At 47.4% G+C, this 16,411-nt stretch overlaps 1 protein-coding gene across 1 annotated transcript in view; it reads right to left on the bottom strand.

The window, feature by feature from the left end:
• Positions 1-16,411, bottom strand: part of HYDIN (HYDIN axonemal central pair apparatus protein) — a 358,209-nt gene that overhangs the window by 124,837 nt on the left and 216,961 nt on the right. Inside the window, exons 43-47 of the mRNA XM_083370240.1 lie at positions 15,240-15,423; positions 13,864-14,005; positions 13,504-13,672; positions 12,365-13,009; positions 7,601-7,816 (exon numbers count right to left, since the gene is read on the bottom strand). Of these exons, the coding sequence (XP_083226366.1) occupies positions 7,601-7,816; positions 12,365-13,009; positions 13,504-13,672; positions 13,864-14,005; positions 15,240-15,423 (1,356 nt within the window). The remainder of the gene's footprint in view (positions 1-7,600; positions 7,817-12,364; positions 13,010-13,503; positions 13,673-13,863; positions 14,006-15,239; positions 15,424-16,411) is intronic.

Raw genomic sequence — 16,411 nt, 5'->3', positions numbered from 1 at the left:
ACAAGCAGCAGGGATGACCACAGCCTGGAGAGGATTGTCAGGAAAAGGCCATTCAAAAGTGTTGGGGACTTTCACAAGGAGTGGACTGAAGCTGGAGTCAGTGCATCAAGAGCCACCACACACAGATGGATCCTGGACATGGTCTTCAAATGTCGTATTCCTCTTGTCAAGCCGCTCCTGAACAACAAACAACGTCAGAAGCGTCTTACCTGGGCTAAAGAAAAACAGACCTGGTCTGTTGCTCAGTGGTCCAAAGTCCTCTTTTCTGATGAGAGCAACTTTTGCATCTCATTTGGAAACCAAGGACCCAGAGTCTGGAGGAAGAATGGAGAGGTACACACTGCAAGATGCTTGAAGTCCAGTGTAGTGTATGCTGCTAGCATACACAGGAAATGCCAGCGCAGCAGGGGGCTGGACAGCTCCAGGCGGGAAAAGCCAGACGGAGCAAGTTTGACAGCCCCTGGCATGGTCAGCTCTGGCGGGAAGCCAGGGTTTAAATCTATTGGCCACATGCACTGGCGAGAAGCCCAGGTTCAATTCTATTGGCCATCATTCACCTGGGCAGGTATAAGAAACACCTGGTAAACCCCTTTGTCCCAGATTCATTCCTGATCCGAATAAAAGAAGTACTACCCAGCTCAAGTGTCCGTCTCTCTGTGCGACCACGCGACTTTGCACTGGCGACGAAGGTGGGATCCTGCATCGGACAACGCTAGCCGCAGACGGAATCCAATCGGCAGCCCCGGATCCAGATGCAGGACAACCGAGACGACGAGATGACACAACTGGGTCAGTATCCCCTTTTCAATAGCGGCCGCCCCGAGGAGTGGGAAGCCTTCGTGGGGCAGATAGAATGCTACCTGCGGGCGAACGGGGTGAAGGAGGACTGGCAGAGAGCGGCGGTACTGCTCTGCAGCTGCGGCACAGAAACCTACCAGCTGGCGGTCGGTCTCTGCGCTCCCGATGACATCCACTCCGTCGGCTACAACGAATTGCTGGCGAAGCTGTCTGAACATTTGAAGCCCGAGACATCCGAGATCGCCTGGCGGTATCGCTTCGAAAAACGGGATCAGCAACCAGGTGAGTCTGCCAAACAGTACATGGCAGCTCTGAGGCAGGCAGCTCGCCTCTGCAATTTCGAAAATCTAGAAATTAGGCTGCAGGATCGACTCGTTTGTGGGGTGAGGGATAGGAAGCTGCGCCAGAAACTTTTTGCCAAGCAGAAACTGACCCTGAGGGATGTCCAAGACGAACCCCTAGCCTGGGATGCAGCCGAGGAGCCCGAGGCGAGGGAAGGCGGATCCATCCACCAGGTGAGAAGAGGCACTGACGCAGATGGGGCAGAGCTAGACGTGGATGCCATCAACCGACCTCAGCGATCCTTCAACCCCGACCGAGACAACAGAAAAGAACCGAGACCAACCACGGTAGGCGAGAGAGACCAGGAGTGCAGATGCGGAGCGAGCGGACCCCGGTCTACCCAGCCTCATGGCCACAGCGCGAATCGCCCTCGGTCTACCCAGCATTGCGGCTGCAACTCCCGGTCTACCCTGAACAGCGGCTACGGACAGCCCCGGTCTACCCAGTGCTCCGGCTGCGGCGCGAGCGGCTCCCGGTCTACCCGCTGTGCAAGCTGCGGAGGACAGCATCCCCGGTCTACCTGCCGTTTCAAGTTGGCGAAGTGTCGGTCGTGCGGGAAAACGGGGCACATCGCGGCGGTCTGCAGAAGCAAGCAGCGGGACAGCCTACACGAGGTGGAAGCCGAGTTCCAGTATGCCACAGGTACTGGGAAGCGGTTGCTGGGTCTGACTGTGAGTCACACGACGGGACGGCCGGGCGTTTTCAAAACAGGGGCTCCTGCGGCGCTAGCCCAAAAAATAAAACTGAGGGTGAAGCTGCAAGGGGTCCCCTGCTTGATGGAGCTGGACTCAGGGTCAGCCGTATCCATCATCTCCGCCAGAACGTTTTTAGACATTTGCAAGCGGACCGGCCAAGGGTTCCCTTGAGGTCATCCAGACTGACCCTCTCTGACTTTCAAAATTCACCGATTAAAGTCCGGGGGGAGGTGTTGGTGTGGGTGCAGTACAAGGGATTCAGGGGTAAATTAAGTGTGCTGGTTGTCGAGGGCCAGCGGACTAGCCTTGTGGGGTTAGGGTGGTTTAACGCCTTGGGCATCAAAATTACAGGGATTAATCAGACACGGAGCCATTTGTCCCTAGAAGCAGTCTGCGAGGAATTCGCGGACGTGTTCGATGGGCAGTTGGGAAAGTACACGGGTCCCCAAATCTCATTTAGACTAGATCCCCAGGTGCAACCCATAAGGATGAAGGCGAGGCGTGTTCCATTCGCGTTAAAGCAAAAGATAGAGCGGGAATTGGATAAGCTGGTAGACCAGGGGGTGTTAACACCAGTAGATGGAGCAGATTGGGAAACTCCCATCATAACGCCAATTAAAGCAAACGGGGAAATTCGTATCTGCGCAGATTATAAAGGGACCATAAACCGAGCTTTAAGTGCCCATTCCTATCCGGTCCCTGCAGTCAGCAGCATCTTAGCGTCCCTACAAGGTGGGTCGGTGTTTGCTAAATTGGACCTCGCCCAAGCTTATCAGCAATTGATGGTAGACCCAGGGGCTGCAAGAGCGCAAACGATCATCACTCACAAGGGAGCGTTCCGAGTAGACCAGTTGCAGTTTGGGGTTAGCGTAGCGCCTGGAATTTTTCAGGAGGTGATAGAAAGGACGCTTAAGGGAATACCAGGGGTTTGCCCTTATTTTGATGACGTCCTGATCGCAGCCAGCTCCCCGGACGTGCTGGCAAACCGTTTAAGGACGGTCCTTGAGAGGTTCAGGGGGGCAGGTCTCAAACTCAAAAAGGAGAAGTGCAAGATTGGGGTCCCAGAGACAGAATTCCTGGGGTTCAGGATAGATACTCAAGGCATCCACCCATCTGCATCAAAGGTGAGGGCAATCAAGGAAGCTCCTGCTCCCAAAAACAAGCCTGAATTTCAGGCGTTCTTGGGGCTCCTCAATTTCTACCACACATTCCTGCCTCACAAAGCCTCAATTGCAGAACCCCTACATAGGCTGCTTGACAAGCAAGCGCCTTGGGACTGGACAGACAAACATGCAAAAGCATTTCAAACACTAAAAAACATGTTAGCAAGCAATGCCACTGTCACCCATTTCAGGGAGGATCAGCCAATCTGTCTTGCGTGCGATGCATCCCCTTATGGGATTGGAGCAGTGCTCAGCTATCTCAAGGAGGATGGAACTCAGGCTCCCATCGCCTACTACTCCAGAACCCTGTCAGCTGCAGAGCGGAACTACGCCCAGATAGACAAGGAGGCACTGGCAGTGGTTGCTGGAGTAAAGAAATTTCATGATTACCTGTATGGCAGAGATTTCATAATCTTCACAGACCATAAACCTTTATTAGGACTATTCACAACAGAGAAGCAAACACCACAGATTTTGTCACCTAGAATGTTAAGATGGTCAATATTTCTCTCTGCATATTCTTGTAAATTGATACACAGACCAGGGAAGGAGATGGGGCATGCTGATGGTCTCAGCAGACTGCCCCTAATGGACAGGGAGCCGGACCCAGCACCGGCTGCCCAAATCCTGGCAATCCAGGAACTGCCAGAATGCCCCCTCAATGTGAGGGACATAGCCACAGAGACACCAAAAGACAAGGTTCTGAGCAGGGTTCATTCGTGGGTGAGTAGTGGGTGGCAAGACAAATCACCAGGACAAGAGTTCACTGCTTACTTTTCAAGAAGGTTTGAACTGTCCACACACAAAGGGTGCCTTTTGTGGGGAAACAGAGTCATAATTCCCACAAGGCTCAGGGAAAGAGTTCTCCAATCACTACATGAAGGACACCCAGGGATAGTAAGAATGAAGGCTCTAGCAAGGAGTTACCTGTGGTGGCCAGGGTTGGACAAGGAGATAGAAGCACAGGTAGCGGGGTGTTACACATGCCAGAGGACATGGCCAGAACAACCACATGCACCAGTCCATAAGTGGGAGGAAACACACTCACCCTGGTCCAGGGTGCACATAGACTACGCTGGCCCATTCCAAGGTCACACATTCCTGGTAGTTGTGGATAGTCATTCAAAATGGCTTGAGGTGGTACCTGTAAGCAGCATGACATCAGCAGGGACCATCCAAGCATTGAGGGGGATATTTGCTACACATGGGTTGCCTGATGTAATCGTGTCAGATAATGGAACACAATTTACTTCCTCGGATTTCCAGGTGTTCCTGAGGACCTTGGGGATTAGACACGTCACCTCGGCCCCCTTCCACCCTGCCAGTAATGGATTGGCAGAACGATTTGTGAGAACAACAAAAGATGCACTCAAGCGCATAGTACAGGGAGATTGGAAGCAAAGACTAGCCACATTCCTCCTTCACCAACACACAACACCTTGCACTGCCACAGGCAAAAGCCCAGCGGAACTCAGATGGGGGAGATGCCTCATTACAACTTTAGACAGGCTCCATCCAGACAGAGTAGCCGCAGACACTGGGAACCCCAACATCAAGACACACTTTACCTCAGGGGACCTCATTTGGGCCAGGAACTACAGTACGGATTATCCATGGGTGCCAGGGGAAATTTTAGAGCAAACAGGGCCCCTTTCCTACAGAGTAAGGGTGGAGGGGGGACTCCTGTGGAAAAGGCATCTGGACCAACTGAGGAAAAGGACTCCTGAAAGGGTGGCAGAGGACACACTGGGGGTTGAGGAGGAAGATCCAACACAAGAGCCAATACAAACACATTCACCAAGGAGGATGGTTGGGGGAGATCAATGGCAACCCCTGTACAGGCAGGAGTCTGACAGAGAAACCAGGCAGTCACCAGGAATCAGCAAATCACACACACAGACACACAGCAACCTTCCTCAACAGGAGCTTCAGGAAGGAATGAATAGCCATGCCACCATACCTCCGGAAGATCATGTACCAAGAAGGTCAAGTAGGCCACACAAAGCACCAAGCTACCTCGCTGACTATGTACATTCATAAGGGGAGCAACAGAATAACAAGTGTATCCATTGTAATCATGTTTTGTAAATAATGTGTATATAGTTGGAGATGGTATGACAGAGGAAAGTCCTCACTATGGGGGAAGGGGTGTAGTGTATGCTGCTAGCATACACAGGAAATGCCAGCACAGCAGGGGGCTGGACAGCTCCAGGCGATAACCGCTGAGGCGGGAAAAGTCGGATGGAGCAAGTTTGACAGCCCCTGGCATGGTCAGCTCTGGCGGGAAGCCAGGGTTTAAATCTATTGGCCACATGCACTGGCGGGAAGCCCAGGTTCAATTCTATTGGCCATCATTCACCTGGGCAGGTATAAGAAACCTGGTAAACCCCTTTGTCCCAGATTCATTCCTGATCCGAATAAAAGAAGTACTACCCAGCTCAAGTGTCCATCTCTCTGTGCGACCACGCGACTTTGCATCCAGTGTGAAGTTTCCACAGTCTGTGTTGATTTGGGGAGCCATGTCATCTGCTGGTGTTGGTCCACTGTGCTTCATTAAGTGCAGGGTCAACGCAGCCATCTACCAGGAGATTTTGGAGCACTTCATGCTTCCTTCCGCAGACGAGCTTTATGGGGATGCTGACTTCATTTTCCAGCAGGCCTTGGCACCTGCCCACATTGCCAAAAGCACCAAAACCTGGTTCAATGACTGTGGGATTACTGTGCTTGATTGGCCAGCAAACTCGCCTGACCTGAACCCCATAGACAATCTATGGGGCATTGCCAAGAGAAAGATGAGAGACATGAGACCGAACAATGCAGAAGAGCTGAAGGCCGCTATTGAAGTATCCTGGTCTTCCATAACACCTCAGCAGTGCCACAGGCTGATAGCTTCCATGCCACGCCGCATTGAGGCAGTAATTGCTGCAAAAGGGGCCTAAACCAAGTACTGAGTACATATGCATGCTTATACTTTTCCGAGGTCCAACATTGTTCCATGTACACTCCTTGTTTTATTGATTGCATGTAATATTCTAATTTTCTGAGATTGTGGATTTGGGGTTTTCATGAGCTGTACGCCATAATCATCACAATTATGACAAATCACAGCTTGAACTATCTTGCTTTGCATGTAATGAGTCTCTCTCATATATTAGTTTCCCCTTTTAAGTTGCATTACTGAAATAAAGGAACTTTTGCACAATATTCTAATTTTTTGAGTTTCACCTGTATCTTCATATCATTGGCTAGTGAATAACCATGAATGAGTGCCACTTGATTTTTGTGCTAGCAGGAATCAACTTTTCTCAGCAAATGGACACATTTGGACATGATCTCCCAGAAAACGGCTTTGTGAATGGGGTAGCATATTTACATTCCAGGATGTAGTGCAAGGCAATATATATATTAACCAACTCTATTTCCTTTTGCTGTATAAAGGATGAGGTATTTGGGGGCAGCAGCCAGACTGGAGATGGTTAATCCCAAGAGAACACCTCTCAGAGATCTGATCTGTAAGTTTTATTAATAAGGTTGAGGAAGAACACAAGAATGCACTACTAGAACTGCAAAACCAGATTCAAACCCAAAATGACATAATGAATCGCTCAAAATAGTTTCTTTATTGCTTCTTTGCCCTCAGACAGGAATCTTTTCGGACTAAACCTCGCTCTCTACAACTATCAAAAAAATGCCGTGAAGATTTCGGGAGGATCTTTCCTGCCTACCAAGACTAAATGCTGGTTTGTCTCCTCTCCCTCTTTCAACTCAGCACCAGGTGACGCCCCTTGCAAAAGTCCCTAAGAAAGACTTCCTTTCCAGCCCAGGGCAGGGAGGGCAGCTGAGCCCACAGGCTGCCCTGGAAAAGTGAAGTCCTGGCATACAAGCCCCCTCCCTACCCTGGGCCGGAAAGCCTGCATGGTGGGAGGGGAAGCGGCAACCAGTTTTTCACACAGAGAGGAGCCAGCTGCCCTCTTTTGGCAAGAAGGTTAGAGTTAGCATTAAAGCCATTCCCCACTTAAAGAGCTTTGCCTTGGCTTTGGCATGTCCTGTCCTGATTCTGTTTGTAGGTGGCTCCATAATTTGGGGGACATTTTTCAATGGATGGATGGAAACTAATCAAGGAGAGAAACAACCTGGAACCAAAGAGGAATTTCCTGACAGTGAGGACAATTAACCAATGGAACTGCAGAAGTGGTGGAGGTTTTTAAGAAGAGACTGGACAGTCACTTGACTGAATCGGTAGAGGGTCTCTTGTGGTTAGAACAGAAAATCTCCAAGGTCCCTTCCAACTCTGTAATTTTGTTAAGATTGTATTGTATTGTCTTCTTCTCTTTTTAAAGAGAAAAAATAATGTTTAAATTACCCAAATCCTTTGAGCATTCCTTAGACAGGCTGGTGGCCAGACCTTTCCCCATGGTGCCCATCCACTGACCTCACCCAAGTTGGGTACTGTCCCAGATCAAAGGTAAGGGAATGGAGAGATACTGTTCAATACAGACAGAGGGGGATTTGGGCTTACACCTCACCCTAAAAAGCAACATCATCATCTGTCAACTAAACTACTCCATGCAGCCCAGGTATCACTAAGCAGCAACTTCATACCTTTGCCACAGGGAGATTTGCTGGAGTCTCCACACCACTCTCAGCCTCCTTTTTGTCTTCTTCTGGATTCAGTTCTTCAGGAATAATGAAGGTGAAGTGCTTGAGAACTTCTGAGGCAACTTGTGCTGGTCGCTTCTCAGGGTATGGGATCACTGAGAAAAAGGCTGTGGGAGGGATGGGTGGTCCTGAAGGGCCTAACCCCAAACCATTCAAGATCTAGAGCAAGGGATAAAGGAGTTGTCACTTCTATGCCGTGCTTAATGAAATTGCAAACACACATATTGAACCTTTGTTTTTAGCCTGATCCCAAAGTTTTATCAACTTATTTCGGGGCAGCCACAGGAGACATGTCAAACCATCCTAGGATTCAGGTTTGGCTTTCCTAACCATTGAACACAGGCTCTGCACTGATTGGCCAGCCTTCAGTATTCAAACAAGCCAATGGTGCAGGAACCATAAGTGTATACATTATGGAATGCTTTTAGATGGCAAATTAGCTTTGAGAACTAATTAGCTTTGAGTTAAGGAGAAGTGGGTGGAGGGGCACAGTAGCTAAGTCCTTGCTGATTGGACCCTCTTTGCTTTTAAACTGCCAGAGGCTGCTGGGAAAAGCTACACAACTGTGAGTTAAGGAGAAGTGGATCCTGCAGGAGAAGGGCAGTGTGGACAACTGTGGGATCTGGCAGGGTGAGAGCTGTGAACCATAAACCCAAAGCTTTAGCTGTGTCCCTGCATAACAGATACAGTGCCCTTGCTGACCTTAACAGGGACATTAAGGAAACAGGTCAAGGTAATTGTGATAACTCAAATAAACAGGGGACCATGGTCCGAGATGAACTTGTTTCTGACAGGGAGAAGTGCGAATCAGGTATTATACATCAGTCATGCAAGAAAAGAAAGGTACCCAAAAAGAGAAGCCACCTTCTGGTTGGTGACTCAATTATAAAGGATGTTAATTTAGGAAAGGATACAGAGGTTTCAAAAGAGGTCAGGTGTCTTCCAGGTGCTACTGTCAGTTAGGGACAAGAAGCGTATTTTCAAAATAGTCAACAATGCCAGCAAAGACTGTGATGTGGATGCCATTGTATATCTTGGCACTAACGATCTGTCCCAAAACAATGATTTCCAAAGCTTGGGGCAGGAACTCAGCAGAATAGGCTGTAGGCTCACTTTTTCAGAGGTCTTACCAGTGTATAAGGAGCAAAATGGAAAAGGCCAGCAAATAGCAGAATTTAATATGTGGCTAAAGGAGTGGTGTAAAGGAGAAGGCTTTGGTTATATTAGTCACGATGTCTGTAGCTGGTCCAATGAAAAAATGTACAAAAGAGATGGTCTGCATCCATCCAAGAAAGGGACTGAGTTACTTGGCAATAAATTCACAGCTTTTCTGAAGGAATATTTAAACTAAACAATGGGGACAGTGAGTTAATTGATACAGAACATCACTGTCCCCGGCAATCTAAGAAAATAGGGGAACTTAGGCACCACACAAGTTATGTAGCAAGTAAACACAGGGTCAGTCATAAAGGACTCAAATGTCTGTACACCAATACACAGAGTATGAACAGTAAGCAGGTGAACTGGAAATTCAGGTAAATGAGGGCAGATATGATACTGTTGCCATTACGGAAACATGGTGGGACGAAACCCACAAATGGAACACACAGCTAGAGGGATTTAAATTATTTAAAAGAAATAGACTAAACAAAAGAGGAGGTGGAGTTGCTCTCTATATAAGAAAAAACTTTATCTCTACAGAAATAGAGCACAACAATGATGAAAACTGTAAACTTGAATGTATTTGGGTCAATATAAAAGGGGGAAAAAATGACATTGCCATAGGTGTATACTATAGGCCGCCCAACCAAGCAGAGGAAATAGATTAACTTTTTGCTAGTCAGTTAACTAAGGTATGTAGGAAGCGCATCACAATAGTAATGGGGGACTTTAATTACCCTGATATCAACTGGGAGACAAATTCTGCACCAAGTGGAAGATCTAACAGATTCCTGACAAATCTAGCAGACAACTTTGTCTCCCAAAAAGTAGAGAAGGGAACTAGGGGATTAGCCATATTGGATTTACTTCTCACTAACAGAGATGAAATGATAGAAAGTGTCAAAGCCACAGGAACCTTGGGGGGAAGTGATCATGCAATATTGGAATTCAACATTATGGAAGCACAAGCAATAGAATACAGCCAAACTAGAGTCTTGGATTTTAAAAGAGCTAATTTCAATAAACTTAGAGAGACCTTGGGAAGAATTCCATGGATGAGAATCCTAAAGGGGAAAACAACTCAAGAAGCTTGGGAAATTTTGAAAAGTGAGATAATAAAGGCCCAGTCTAGCACAATACCAACAAAGAAGAAAAATAACAGCTTTCAAAAGAAACCACCATGGCTGCATAAAGAACTCTCTGATAAACTGAAAGATAAAAAGGACAAGTATAAGAAGTGGAAAGAGGGGCACATAACTAAGGCAGAATATCAGCAAACAGCCCGTGCCTGCAAAAATCTAGTGAGGGAAGCTAAGGCTCAAAATGAACTAAGGCTTGCGACCAAAGTCAAAAATAACAAAAAAAGCTTCTTTCAACATATAAGAAACAAGAAAAAAGTTATGGAAATGATTGGTCCATTAGTGGGGGAAAGTGGCAAGAAGGTGACAAGCAACAGGGAGAAAGCAGAACTATTTAACTCGTTTTTTGCATCTGTCTTTACACAAAGGGGAAAAACAGTCCAACCTACCAAAACCAGTGCCATAAAAACAGAATAGAAAGGCAAGTTAAGATAGGCAAGAAAATGGTAAGTGAGCACCTGTCCAGCCTAGACGAGTTCAAATCACCAGGACCAGATGGATTACACCCCAAGGTTCTCAAGGAACTGGCAGACGTGATCTCAGAACCACTGAACTATAGTTTTCAAAGATCCTGGAGCACTGGGGAACTACCAGAGGACTGGAAGAGAGCTGATGTAGTTCCCATCTTCAAAAAAGGGAAAAAAATAGATCCAGGAAACTACAGACCTATCAGCCTGACCTCAATACCTGGGAAGATTCTGGAAAAGGTAATCAAACAACAAATCAGCGAACACCTTGATGCGAACAAAGTTATCACTAAAAGCCAACATGGGTTTGTCAAAAACAGATCATGCCAGACAAAACTTATTGCATTCTTTGACCAAGTGACAAAACTAGTGGACCAGAGGAATGCTGTAGATATAATTTACTTGGACTTCAGTAAGGCATTTGATAAAGTAGATCACAACCTACTACTTGATAAGATAGAAAAATGTGGGTTAGATAGCATCACCACCAGATGGATTCGTAGCTGGCTGACAGGCCATACTCAGCGTGTGGTCCTCAATGGAACTGCATCTACATGGAGGGAAGTGTGTAGTGGGGTGCCCCAGGGCTCTGTTCTGGGCCCAGTGCTCTTCAACATCTTCATCAACGATTTGGATGAGGGGATAGATGGGGAACTCATCAAATTTGCAGATGACACCAAGCTGGCAGGAATAGCCAATACTCCAGAAGATAGGCTTAAGATACAGGAGGATCTGGACAGACTCGAACACTGGGCACTATCTAACAAAATGAAATTCAATTGTGAAAAAAGTAAGGTTCTACATTTAGGCAGGAAAAATCAAATGCACAGGTATAGTATAGGTGGTACCTTGCTCAATAGTAGTAACTGTGAGAGGGATCTCAGAGTCCTAGTGGACAATCACTTAAATATGAGCCAGCAGTGTGCTGCAGCTGCCAAAAAAGCCAACACAGTGCTAGGCTGCATTAACAGAGGGATAGAATCAAGATCACGTGAAGTGCTAATACCATTTTACAATGCCTTGGTAAGGCCACATCTGGAATACTGCATCCAGTTTTGGTCACCATGATGTAAAAAAGATGTCGAGACTCTAGAAAGAGTACAGAGAAGAGCAACAAAGATGATTGGGGGACTAGAGGCTAAAACATATAGGGAACGGTTGCTGGAATTGGGTATGTGTAGTTTAATGAAGAGAAGGGTGAGGGGTGACATGATAGCAGTGTTCCAATATCTCAGGGGCTGCCACAAAGAAGAGGGAGCCAAGCTATTCTCCAAAGCACCTGAAAGCAGGACAAGAAGCAACGGATGGAAACTAGTCAAGGAGAGAAGCAACCTAGAACTAAGGAGAAACTTCCTGACAGTTAGAACAATTAACCAGTGGAACAACCCGCCTCCAGAAGTGGTGAATGCTCCAACACTGGATGTTTTTAAGAAGAGACTGGACAGCCATTTGTCTGAAATGGTATAGGGTTTCCTGCCTTAGCAGGGAGTTGGACTAGATGACCTCCAAGGTCCCTTCCAACATCATCATCATCATCATCATCATCATCATCATTATTATTATTATTATTATTATTATTATTATTATTATTATTATTATTGTTATTATTATTATTATCTTTGAGAAAACCAGGGGACAAAATATCTGGAGGCTGATTCCCACTTGGTGGTTCTTGTGTCTGCAGCATGAGCAGGCCATCCCACCCACCCACCCCCATATACACATACCAGTAGATATTCACATAGCTTGTAAAAAGGCAAAGCACTAAAGGGCACCTTAATTTGTTGACCCTTTGGAGTGACCAGCATTTTCTCAGTCTGACTGGATATCCTTTACATGTCCTCCATAGCTAATGCCCTGAATCCCATCATAGACCTCCCAACTCCCTCCCTGCAAAGCTCAGCCCAACCCACCACTGGGTGGATCACGCCAGGACTCACCTGGTTGACCCTGGGCAGCTTGCCACTTTCCAGAATCCGCTTGCCACTGGACTCCTCGGAACTAAGCACATGGATTTCCAGAGAAGGGATGCCAATGTCCCTCTCTGTGCCTTCTCCTTCTCCCTCCAGTCCAGCGGCTCTGTTGTCCTCCAGGGCCTTTAGCTTTTCCAGGCGTTCCCGTTCTGCCTTCTCCTTCTCCAAGCGTTCCTTTTCTGCCCGCTCCTTCTCCAGCCTCTCCTGGCGCTCTCTTTCCCGGTCCTTCCTGCCTTTGCGACCAGACGGAGCCTGTCGCTGATCCTCAGCTTCCTCCTGCTTGTCCTCCGAGCCTGGCGGCTGCAGCTGAACCAATTGAGTCCTGTCCCAGAACACCAGGATCTGAGCGATCTCCTTCTGGCTGGCCTCGTACAGCTTGAACCGCTGGGCCAAATTCTTCTCACTCTCGCTCATGTCCTTTTCTGCTTCCTCTTCTTCCTGGGTGGCAGGGGGTGCCGTGCCTGGCTGCCCATTCTGCAAGGCCATTCTGCTCTTCTTTTTCTTCTCATCTTTGTCATTGACACTCACATCTGGACGCTCCTTGGCAGAACCTTTTCGCTCCAGCCCTTCATTTAGCCTCCCGTCCGATTTGTAAGCTGATATAGTGGGATTCTGTGAGAGGAAAAGGAAGGGAGCCTTCAGCTGTTCTGCCTATCTTGTGCTTGCATCAAGGAAAAGTGCCTCTGTGAGCCAGGCTCCCAGGCTTTCTGGCACCCGCCTTCATGAGCAAAAAAACTGGCATCCTCTACCTGCTCATCAGTAACAGCAATTCAGGGAGTAAAGCCATCTGGATTGCTCCATCAGTGGCATCAGTTTAGTGATCCCAAGGTGTGGGAGGTGCCCATATAGAGTGTAGGAAGATGGCCCTGATGGAAATATACAGGTTCTGTTGCTTAGGCAAAAGGGGCTAAAAATGGTTCTAAGTTCAGAACGTCCAGATAATGCGTGGAAGTGGCTCAGGTGCCTCCCTAATTCCCTGCACTGTAAGTAAGAGAAGGAGGAAGTAAAACCCCAGGAGACTTGCCAGATTCTGAACCCCTGGACTGGTCCACCTGGTGGGGTGGATAGCAATGCAGCAGTTGGGCAGGAGTCCCGTCAAGATTTACCTGCTTGCCTCCTGGCTGGCCTTTTTTTCCTACTGCCTCTTCTTTCTCCTTCCCCCCATCCCTCTTATATCGCTTGGACTTCTTCTTCACCTCCTCTTCCTCCCGCAGGCGCTCCAGTTCTTGTTGATGCTTCTTTTCCTCCAGCTCTCGAGCTAGCTTCTCCAGTTCCCTTCCAGTCATTTAATAAGGAGATTTTTTAATAAATCTGCACAAATGTCTATAAAACATTCAGCCATGAATTTCACTAATTTCCCCCCTAGATTAAGAGCCACATACTGTGCCTTGCCACAAAACCACAATTTATCTTCCTCTGTGATACCCAAACAAATTCGGAGACCTGCAAGGAAAGAGTTTCCTCACCTTCTTTTTCTCTCCCGTAAGGCCTGCAGCAGCTCATTGTCAAACTGGATCTTCTGTTCTTCAGTAAGGGCATCATACTCCTCTTCATCCATTTCCTGAAGACGAGCCTTCTCTCTTGCAATAGCTTCCTGCTCTTCCCATTCTTCCACAGAGATCAAGAAGGAAAAGAGATTTATTTATTTATTTATTTATTTATTTAGTTGCATTTGTATACCGCCCTTTCCCTGAGGACTCAGGGCGGTTTACAGGGAATTAAAAAATCCAACATACAAAAGTTAAAACCATATTAAAAAATATTAAATTAACCCTGTACACAATTAAAACCCCAATTAAAAAATTTCTCCTCAGCCTGGGCCCGAGAGCTCGAAGAGCCAGGTCTTCAGGCCCCGGCGGAATGATCGGAGGTCGGGGGCAGTTCTCAGCTCCACCGGCAGCTGGTTCCAGAGGGCAGGCGCTCCCACTGAGAAGGCCCTATCCCTGGGTGTCACCCGCCGGCAATCTCTCACCGGCGGAACCCTGAGCAGACCCTCCCTGTGGGAGCGCACTGGGCGAAGGGCGTTTGATGCCGGCAGCAGGTGTTCCCTCAAATAACCCGGACCCAGGCCATGTAGGGCTTTATAGGTAATAACCAGCACCTTGAATTTCACCCGGAGGGCAACCGGAAGCCAATGCAGCTCGCGGAGTAGAGGTGTTACATGGGAGTATCGGGAAACCCCCATTACAACTCGCGCAGCCGCATTCTGCACCAGTTGAAGCCTCCGAGTGGTCTTCAAGGGCAGCCCCATGTAGAGAGCGTTACAGTAGTCCAAACGGGAGGTCACAAGCGCATGAGTGACTGTGCGTAGGGCGTCTCGGTCCAGATAGGGACGCAACTGGTGCACCAGGCGAACCTGTGCAAAAGCCCCCCTGGTCACGGCTCCTATGTGATCTTCAAAATTGAGCCGTGAATCCAGGAGGACGCCCAAGTTGCGAGCCCTATCAACGGGGGGTAACACCTCAACCCCCATCATTAGAGGTGGAATAACTTGGTTAACCCGAGACGCCGATATGCACAGCCACTCAGTCTTGGCGGGATTGAGACGAAGCCTGTTTCTCCCCATCCAGACCTGAACCGCCTCCAGGCACCGGGACATCACGGAGAGGGCATCACTCAGTCTGCAAACTGGGGCTCCATCCATTAATGATGGCAATGCCTGAGTTCCCGTGCCATTACAGTTCTTGCAAAAAGATGGGGTGAGAAAGGCAAGGGAAGGGAAGAAGGAACTCAGACCTGACAACCACAAATTCCATCGCCTGATTCCATAGAATATAACTAGGAATAAGACACACAAAAAATAACTATTGGATGAGCCCACAAAAAAACACATCATTCTTACCTTCCTGCTCTTGCTTGCTTATCTCTCTAGCTTTCATAGCAGCAAAATCTTGGAAGAGGTTCACAAAATAGATATACCGCCGGTTGTTGATCGCTTTGAGCAGGCAGTGGAGTGCTGACACCATGCTGCGGGCAAACATAGTTTCCAACCCATCGAACACCATGCCACGATAGCAATCACTCAGCTGTCCAAAAATGGAATCAAACCACATTTAGGCCAGTAAGCAGTGCTGTGCACACATCCCTCTAATGCAAATGAAAGGCATGGATTTCAATGGCAGCCAAAGTCAACTTATTAGAGTACTCCAGAAATGCAAGGAAGCAGAGATTTGCTGGTTTCCAATAAGAATGCCCATTTTTCTCAAGTCCATAAAGAAAAGATTAAGAAACCAAAGCAAATGCATTGCTTTTGAGTGATCTAGAAATTTCAGCAATGTTAGTATCTTGCAGCAGGGGTTTCCAAGTTTGACAACTTGAGACTTGTGGACTTCAACTCCCATAATTACTCAGCCAGTGATGCTGGCTGAAGAATTCTGGCAGTTGAAGTCCACATGTCATATACAGTTGTCACGGTTGGAGACTCCTGTCTTTTAGGACTCAACCCTTGGTATGATTTTGGCATTCAAAAAAACTACTTCTGCAGCACAGAACAGTTGACTGGAATCTGCTATAGGTCTTGTGACACAGAGTCTCATGCTCCTAATGATGTCATCTTCTGTGGGGATTCACAACTTGCTCAAGCCTTTCTAGCAATAATTATAACAGAGTTGAAAGGAACTTTGGAGATCTTCTAGTCTAACCCCTGCTCAAGTAGCAGACCTGATGTCATTTCAGACTAATGACTGTCCAGTCTTTTCTTAAAAACCTATACCATTTTCTTCCTGTTTGCAGAAAGTAGGAGCCTTCTAGTGGTATCTCATTTGTTAAGTTTTGGTATCTTTTCCAATAAAGGGAAATATCTCACTTTGCAGTAGAAACCCAGATGGCAACTGCCCTTCTGAACGAATCCAACATATGTCTGTTTATGCCATCATTTCTTGCAGATACCCAATAATAAGCCTATTTAACTACTGCTTTATTCTATACTCATATAATATAGAACATATAACATGTAATAATAGGGTTGGAAGGAACCTTGGAGGTCTTCTAGTCCAACCCTCCACCCATAACAGG

The sequence above is a fragment of the Vipera ursinii genome, assembly GCF_947247035.1.
Source record: "Vipera ursinii genome assembly, chromosome: 10".
In the NCBI taxonomy this organism is placed as follows: Eukaryota; Metazoa; Chordata; class Lepidosauria; order Squamata; family Viperidae; genus Vipera; species Vipera ursinii.
Note: the sequence above shows the minus strand (reverse complement) of the source record. Positions and strands in the feature narration are given on the sequence as shown.